Here is an 8,894-nt window from a genome sequence, read left to right on the forward strand (position 1 = left end):
ACTGGAGTTTGCAGGCAGTTGGGTAAAGCTGGGTCTTGGTGCACAGATGAGGAACTCTGGGAGACCTGACTCCAAGGAATATTCCCTGGGGTCTGAGGTTGTCTGTTAGTCCAGAGGTTCAGACTCAGTGCTCCCACCACAGGAGCTCAGGCCTGACCCCTGACCTGTGAATCAAGATCCCACAAGCCACGCAGCAAAAAAAAAAAAAAAAAAAAACCAACATGGCGCATAACAATAACAAAGAATAAGAAATAAAATTAGAAAACTAATAGATATATTAGAAACAATAAAGGTATAAATGAAACAACAACTGGAAGAGAAAACAGAACCAAAATAGCAAAAAAAAAAAAAAAAGGCCAGGAAAGGCCTTGGCTTAGGCAGGGTGTGGGGCTTAGGCAAGGGTGGGGTTTAGGCAGGGGGCTGGGGCCTATGCTCAGGACCCACGGGGCCAGAAAAGGCCCAAGTGGGGGGCGGGGCTTAGGCTCAGCACAGCTGGATGGGGCCCTGGAGTGCTGCCGGCCTCAGAGTGCAGAGTATCAGGGCCAGGACCTCAGCAGGCTCGCCAGGGCCCAAGTGGGTGCAAGAAATGATAGCTACATTCCCCCCCAATCCTCATACCCCCAAGGGTCCGTCCCCATTCACCTCTACTCTTCCTCCCCCATCCTCCAATGCCCCCACACAGCCAGAGGGGGCCCTGGAGGGTGGAAGACAAGGCCCATGACCCCAGCAGGTTCCCTGGGGCCCAAGTGGGCAGGGGAAATGCTAGCTGTGCTCCCCTCCGATCCTCTGAATCCCCGAGGGTCTCTCCGCATCCCTGTTGATCCCCTCACAGTGAGTGGGCCTCTTGAGGCGTGGGAACCCCTCCCCTACCGCCACCCCTCAGGGGTGCCAGTCCCATTCCACCTCCACCTCTCCTCCCCCCTCGCTCCCCCGCCCATGTTCTGCCTTATCTTTTGGGGGTTCCTCCCATACCCTTGGGTGTCGAGGTCCCCCATCAGCATCTGGTAGGTGCCCTAGTTGTGAGGAGACGCGGACTCTGCGTTCTCCTACTCCACCATCTTGACTCTGTCTTCCCATGTTATGTTCTGATATAAATTTTAGACCTAAAAATAAGTCTTCACCAGAGCAAATGAAATGCCACTTATGGTGAAATATTATACTTTGTTTTTCTGAATTATCAATAAGGTTACAGACACCTAGAAAGGAGTAAGCACACCTCTCATAAAGATCTCAATTTCCTTATGAAATAAAATGACATAATGAAAACTTAAGGGAGGAGAAAATAATAATATAACCACTCAATTCCATATATATCTTTACTACTTACAAGGACCTTTCATATATTTTTGATCCTCACAATCACCTGGTGAGGTAGGCAGGTTTCAGTTTTTCATTCTAATGAGGTATTTTCTCCATAAACACTGAAGAATGCCAAGAAAAGTTTGCTCTTGAACCCTAGTTTCCATGTATTTTAAGAATAAATAAGTTCTTTAAAAGTAGGTTTTCTGACTAACTTTAGTTTCAGAAATTACATTAAACATTTCTTATTTTCATAGTCCATCCTTTACAAAGAAGACAAGAAATTTCTGAAGTCCACCTTTGGATTCTTTTCGGATTCACTCTGACTAAGCAACATTTTTAGTTGAGAGAAGTGTTTCTTTGTTTTGCTCACATTCTTTGAGGAGCAAATGGGTGTTGACTGTCCAGATTTAGCTCTTCTGAAAAGAAACATAAAGCCACACTTAGGTATACTGACAAACAACAGTTCTTCCTTCTTAGCCTAGATACCTGCTACTAGAATCGTTTTCTACTCTTCCATAATTATGGCCATATATGAGCAGTGGCTGTACCCAGCAAAGTCATTCCAATTTTATTTAAAAATCTCCTCACTAAACAGGCTACAGGCAACATTTAGGAGGTATAATTAGGGTTCTGGAAGCTTCTTTCACCACCTGAAAGAGAAAGCTAAAGGCAAAGTGTCATCAGGTCTGAGTTCCTTGTAAGTCTGACACCAAGATTCATGACAGTTCTAAGCAAGGACTTTAAAAACATATTTTTTCTTCACAGCTCAAGACCATTTCTTTCTCAAAAGTGAAGAATATCAACCTACACATATAGGTACCATTCCATTGTATTTTCGCCCCTACAATATAAGCTCCATGGGGCAGACACTTTGTACAACTAACTGTATATTCCAGTGCTTTTTAACAGTGCCAAGCACAGAGGACGCCCTCTAAAAATATCCACTGAATAGATGATTCCCCATCTGGTATGTGTGTATTTATGCCTCGTTCTATTTCCTTCCTTCTAATTGTGTTCATCCCCCCAAACAATATTTGGGGTTTGTCAGTCTCATACCTTTTCTGACTCCCCATCCATGATAAATGTGAAATAGCTTTCTCTTTCCTGCATATATCTAAGAAGGAGTCTGGTCTAAATGCAATTGAATTATTTTAAATATGCAAAATGTTCTTTTATCTGCACATGTCCAATAAAGTAGAAACTTCCATGATGAATTCCTATTGTACCAAACATCAAAATAACTAGGAATATAGAGAAAACTGGACTTGAAATTTTAAATGTCAAACCCAATATAAAAAAACCTCAATTCAGTAAAAACAAATAATCCAGTTCCTGCTGAATTTTGTTATTGATTTTCAAGAAACTACCAGACTCTTTTGTAACAAAATGTTTAAAAATTCCTTTCACAGTTTCTATGGAGCTAAATTTATTGATTAGCATAGTGAAGAGTGTATTGAGGATTATTAAAAATAAAACATGTGCCCAGTCACACAGTTAACTTTCACAAATCCCTATTCAGTTAGATTGCCACAGGAATTTCTGATACAGGAACAGCAAGAACAAAGGTTTAGAGCAGGAAAGTAAACTGAGTGCTTCAGTTTTGCTGACACATAAGATGAATTAAGGCAAGTAAGAGAGGCAGACAGATTGGTGCCAGGTAGTGGGGGCTGGAAATCCATGCTGGAGTATTTGTTCCATATGCTACAGAGTGAGGTGCTAAAGCTTCTAATCAGAACTGTGCTTTTGGACTTCCTGGTGGCATGGTGGTTAAGAATCCGCCTGTCGGGGCTTCCCTGGTGGCGCAATGGTTGAGAGTCCGCCTGCCGATGCAGGGGACACGAGTTCGTGCCCTGGTCTAGGAAGATCCCACATGCCGTGGAGCAACTAAGCCCGTGTGCCACAACTACGGAGCCTGCGCTCTAGAGCCCACGTGCCACAACTATTGAGCCCACATGCCACAACTACTGAGCCTGCACTCTACAGCCCATGAGCCACAACTACTGAGCCCATGTGCCACAACTACTGAAGGCCTCATGCCCAGCACCCGTGCTCCGCAACAAGAGAAGCAACCCTGTGAGCCTAGAGCCCATGCTCCAGAACAAGAGAAGCCACTGCAAGGAGAAGCCCACACACCACAACGAAGAGTAGCCCCTGCTCGCCACAACTAGAGAAAGCCTGCATGCAGCAACGAAGACCCAACACGGTGAAAGATAAGTAAACAAATAAATATATAAAAAATAAAAATAAAAAATATCAGACTAAAAGGGCTTGAAACTAGGAGCAGGAAGACTCAGGGAATTATTGTAGTAGTCCTGGCAAAGAGTGAATAATGACCTGAACAGATAGCAGCAGCAGGGAGAAAAAGGAAAGAATAGCTGCAGACACCTTGGAAGCAGGATGGGTAGAAACTGGCGACTAACTGGACCAAGACTGAGCAAGTAGGATTGTCAACTATACTCACCATTTCAGGTCAGAATGTCTAGAAGGGCATGTTCATTTACAGAATAAAGAACTTAGGAGGATGGGCAGGTTTGAGTAGTTACCTGTGGGGACATGTAGGGGTGGGAAATGGATATATTTAATAGGCAGCTGGGAACAGGTCCAGCTGTTACTGGTCTCTATACAGAGACTGGAAGTAGAGGAATACACCTGGAAGTCAGTGCAGTGATGACTTCCTCAACTGCATGGCAATTTCAGGGAGTGTATTAACAGAGAAATTAGAACTCATGGGTTAACACTGGTAATTTAAATAGCTTAACGGATTAATATACCTGAAAATCAATGCTGGGCTCTTGGCTTTGGAACCAGACATATCATGATTTAGTTTTGCAGAACTTAGAGTCTTTCTCTCTGGGGTCTTTAGGCTGAGTTTACTTGCAGGAGTGGTAGGATTGCTCTTCAATGTTGATAGAAAGCTTCTACTTTTACCATGATGTTTAACTGTTCTGTTGCATGTTTTACAAGTAATCACCTGCCATAAAAAGAAGAAATAGTGGGTCTGATTTCTCTTATAATTTAATCCAATAGACTGCATGCTCATTAAATTCATATACATAAGGGACTAAACCAGGTACTACAGGGTGAGTAACAAAGGCTGCCCTCAGCAAGCTTGTAAACTAGCAGCAGGAATCAGACAAGACACAAACTTAAAAGAAAATCTTCAATAAAAAGTTAATGGCTAAACATTTGTATATAATTTAAAACACCTTTTTAAAGATGATAAAGTCTTTACTTTCTCAGTGTAAAACCGTGTTCGGCAGGGAATGGAGGAGACTGGGAATGATACCCTTTAACATCTGGAAAGTTGTTCTTTATAACAATAGTAGACATTTAGCATTTTTTTGCAGACAAACTCCAAGCCTTTTCCCAATACAACATGGCAAAATATCACTGAAAATTTAATTGACTCCTTCAAACCTTTATTCTGTAAATACAGGTCTAAAGCAATTTATAAAACCAATCAAATGAATCCTCACATTCTCATACTTCTTCACTTCATTAGCGATAGAGGTTGACTTTCTTTTCAGGATTCATTTTTCAACACATGGTTCATTTTATAGCTAAATGCCTTTCTTCTACATATCTGACTCACAAGGCACAGGATTCAGCCCAGGCCTCAACAAAATTAACAGAAACTAGTTTAGCTGAGAAGTACTCTGATGTTCATGAGCAGGTAAAAATGCATTTATAGAGGTCTATTTAGGTTACTTTATGCTTTCTATAAACAATCGATTTTATGACATAGCAAAATTCATTTACCTGTCCAATTATGGTAAACTCCTAAATATGGCAGTTCCAATCTAAGTTATTACCAACTGTAGTCTTGGGCCAGACATAATCTGTCATAATGTCCAGAATGCCCAGCACAGTGCCTGGTAGTAAGCAAGCACTCGAATAGTTGATGAATGTTAACACAAAACATGCAGATAAAGTGTATCTGATACTGGTCTCTATACAGTAAACCAGAGTAATTTGCTTTTGGTTGTTTTATTGCACTTAACATCCCCAATACACAGCATTGTCTGGCATAAGATAGATCCTCAATAAATGTTTGATGAATGAACATAAGATGCACTTACCTTTGTTGGGCATAAACTTAAATACATACTCTGACATGGAGCGGAGGTGACTGAAGAAGTAACACTGGTACCTAATACATAAGGCAAGAGCTTTATGTATACCTAATACATACTGTTGTTCGAAGAAAGGAACCATTAGCTGAAAAAATAATTTAGTGGTAACTGCAGTTCAGGTGAAGTCACACTGGTGAGCTCAAGAAATTCTCAACTTTGTGAAAATAATTGTGCTCAGCAATAAGATCTGGGCAATTGAGAGTTCACGATGTTTGGTTTTAGGTAATTGTGAAAAACAAAAATAAGCTGTACTCTTGATGAAACAGTAATTACTAGAAAGAAATCCTATGTATATATTTTGACAATCTAAATATACTACTACAAACCTCTGAGTTATATTCAGGCTAATTCTTAACCTCATCTTAAGTGAAAGAAAAGAAAATTCTGGTTTACTTATACATACTGGAATTGAAATCTTACCAATACACTTGTGGAGTCTTTGTACTTTTTCAAAATTTTTGCTTCTTTAAAACTGAGTGTATAATTTCTTGCTTCTCGATTAAGAAGTTTCTGTATTTTGGGTGTCAATTTGGGTTTGGGTTTGAGACGTACTCGAGACTTATCCTGAACCAGCAACTGGAAACAGTATGGACATGTTCCTTCAAAAGTGCTTTTATCATCTAAAATTATAGAAATGAAACTCACGAGTCAGCAAACAGAATATTTTGTTACTGTAAACTATCAATATTATAAATGCAAAAGAGTATATTATTTAATACAAGCAAATATACATTTTCCTTAAGCACACTCAAAATATGAGAATTTACAAAAGCATAAATCAGCAATAATTTATTTTATAAAACACTATAATTCTATCCATTCACTCCTTTTAGCAACAGATAGGTAAGTCCCCACCCTTTGCTACATTGTTCATTACTTGCTACCAAGTAAAAAAGGCTGTATTTCTCATCAATTTTACAAACACATTTATCACAAAATAACAAATTATATTGTGACTTTTCTTTTTAAAACAATTAGCACAATTCTGTGGTTATGAGCTGGGCTTTGTCTGCAGTACAAGGTAACAGGACAACAGACTTGCCCCAGGACCTTTATGCAGTCAAGAAAGCATTCACTGACCATCTACCATGCTAGGCTGTGGAGACATAAACATGGAAGTAAAGGAGTTGCTACCTTTACAGAACTCACGCTCTTGGGGAACCCTAAACAAATAAAGATAAGATTGGTAAAAACTGCAACAGAATATGATTAAAACGCCCTGAAAATTATTACTCTGCATAGACTAGCCAGAAACACTTCCAACAGGCTTGGAAAAAGTCATCACAGGTGATTGTAAACTCTTATCTGTATTTGGAAATGGCATCTATTATTGGTAACGGGCTTTCAGGTACAAGTACAGTGAAAAAGCAAGCATGGTTATTTCGGGAAAGGTGAGGTGTGAAGGTGATGCTGCTGAAAAGGAAGGTGGGCACACTATCTGTTATTCAATAAATATTTATTGGTGAGCCCTGTGTTAAGTGCTAGGGATAGACAGCACTACAAAAAGCCAAAGACCATGTTCGTAACTTAGCTCTGCCAAATGTAAAATTCATTCATATTTACTGAGTGACAGTTAAGTGCCAAGCACTGTTCTGGGTATGGGAAATACCACAGAGAACAAAGGACAATTCATGCAGACAGACAATGAATACAACAATGCCAAATGTTAAGTGCTGGGGAGAAAAAAGAAATACAGGAAAAGGAGAATGGGGCATAGCGATGGAGCTGCTATAATCTTAAATAGGGCAGCCAGTGAAGGCTTTGTGGGGTGACATTTGCAAGAGACCAGAAGGAAGTGAAGGAAGAATCCAAGGAGATATGTGAGGTAAGATTTCCAGGTAGAAGGAAGGGCAGGTGCAAAGGCCGTGAAACAGCACAGGGGCCTGGCAGTGGTTGGAGTTCAGTGAACAAAAGGGAGAGCAGGTCGGAGAGGTAATGCAGACCTATGACATAGGGCCATGAAGTCCCTTTAAAAGATTTTCACTTTTACTCTGAGATGGGCAGTTATTTCAGAGTTGGTAGCAGAGAAGTGACATGATCTAGCTTAGGTTTCTATTAGGCTCACGTTGGCTGCTGGATTGAGAATGGACTGTAGAAATGCATGGGAGCTATTGCCAATAATCCAGGAGAGAAACTGATGGCTTGGACCATGGTGGTAAGTTGGATGTGGAGAGAAGTGGCTAGATACTGGATATATTTTAAAGCCAGTGGGATTTCTGGCATACTGGCTTGGGGAGGAAGGCTGTTAGTGAGTCAAGAGTGGCTCCTAGGTTTGGGGGCTAATTCTTAAGGATGGGGTTACCATTTACTGAAATGGGAATAACTGGAGGAGGCGGGTTGTCGTGTTGGGGGATAAAGCTTGAATTTTCGCCTAGCATAATATTCAAAAAAAGTTGTCAACGTATCTGGATGAGTCTAGGATTCGCGGGAGTGGTCTGGACTGGGGATATAAATTTGTAAGTCCTCAGTATGCAGAATTTAAAGGCCATGAGAGTGGATGAAAAACTGTCACCAAGGAATTGAGTGTAGCTAGAAAAAACGTCCAAGGGATGAGTCCTGGGACACTCCAACATTTGTAAGTTGGGGAAATTAGAAGAAACCAGCAAAACAGAAGTACTGGCTAAAGAGGTAGGAGGTGAACTTTGTGATGGTCCGGAAGCCAAGTGAGGAAACTATTTCGAGTAGACTGATCAATGCGTCAAATGCCGCTAATAGGTCAGGCAAGATAAGGCACGTTAAGGAATTTGGATTTTTTTACGAAACTGAGAAGCCTCTCGAGGGGGTTTATTATGGCAGTGGGTCGATCTGATTCTTTTGGATCACCCTGAGCGTTGTGGGGAATGAAGGCGAGCGGGGCGACGACAGCCTGACCCACAACCAACGGGCGTCCTCCCTACCGTGTGACGAACTGTAGGCCCAGCTGCAAAAGAGAAAGAGACTCATAAGGGACAAGGAAACACCCCCTAGCGGCTAGCCTACCGCTCCCCCTCCCTCCCTCTCTTACAGGAGATAGCGGGCCTGGCCCGGGCAGCTATCTTGTAGTTTCCGCGCCGCAGTCTCAAGGTAGTGCTTCTGCCTCATAGCCACCGCTACCTCTGCACCGCTGAGACCCGGTCACAAAAAGAGACTCCGGAAACCGGATTCCCAACGTGGCGGACTTTGACGTCGGGATAAGAGCTCCCTCCGGAAACAGGTGCCCTAGGCTGAAGGGTTCCGGTGCCTTCGCGTCCGGTCCGGCGCGCAGGCGACCCTCCCCCTGCCGTTGGCCCCGCCCCCCGGGTCCCACCCCGTCCCCGCGGGCCAGGTGGCGATCACCTCAGACGATAGTCTGGGTGGAGCAGCTTGACTGGGCAGGGGTGGCAGCGTCAGGAGCCGAGGGTGCCGCCCGCCTCTCCGTCTTTGTCTGGTAGCCTCCTTTACCATACCCCTGGTTGTCATTTCATCAGCCCCCGTCGCCCT

At 42.5% G+C, this 8,894-nt stretch overlaps 1 protein-coding gene across 2 annotated transcripts; it reads right to left on the reverse strand.

The window, feature by feature from the left end:
- Window positions 1-1,135: 1,135 nt before the first annotated feature.
- Window positions 1,136-8,576, reverse strand: C14H18orf21 (chromosome 14 C18orf21 homolog). Of its 2 annotated transcripts, none has more exons than XM_060120992.1 (5): window positions 8,440-8,576; window positions 8,333-8,355; window positions 5,856-6,055; window positions 4,074-4,273; window positions 1,136-1,715 (listed from the first exon to the last, which is right to left on the reverse strand). In XM_060120992.1, the coding sequence occupies exons 1-5, from the start codon at window positions 8,514-8,516 to the stop codon at window positions 1,565-1,567; spliced, it is 651 nt and encodes a 216-aa protein (XP_059976975.1). In that variant the 5' UTR covers window positions 8,517-8,576; the 3' UTR covers window positions 1,136-1,564. The 2 variants fall into 2 exon arrangements, with proteins under 2 accessions (XP_059976975.1, XP_059976974.1); XM_060120991.1 differs by having other exon boundaries at window positions 1,136-1,718.
- Window positions 8,577-8,894: the final 318 nt, after the last annotated feature.

The sequence above is a fragment of the Lagenorhynchus albirostris genome, chromosome 14 (assembly GCF_949774975.1).
Source record: "Lagenorhynchus albirostris chromosome 14, mLagAlb1.1, whole genome shotgun sequence".
Classification (NCBI taxonomy): domain Eukaryota; kingdom Metazoa; phylum Chordata; class Mammalia; order Artiodactyla; family Delphinidae; genus Lagenorhynchus; species Lagenorhynchus albirostris.

What these genes read in the sequence shown, in the direction of transcription:
- C14H18orf21 (XM_060120991.1), bottom strand. Translation starts at nt 8,516, where the DNA reads ATGAGGCAGAAGCACTACCTTGAGACTGCGGCGCGGAAACTACAAGAT. An exon ending in GGCCAGGCCCGCTATCTCCT is followed by an intron (nt 8,356 to 8,439) that starts GTAAGAGAGGGA and finishes TCTCTTTTGCAG; the next exon opens with CTGGGCCTACAGTTCGTCAC. An exon ending in GGCCTACAGTTCGTCACACG is followed by an intron (nt 6,056 to 8,332) that starts GTAGGGAGGACG and finishes CTATAATTTTAG; the next exon opens with ATGATAAAAGCACTTTTGAA.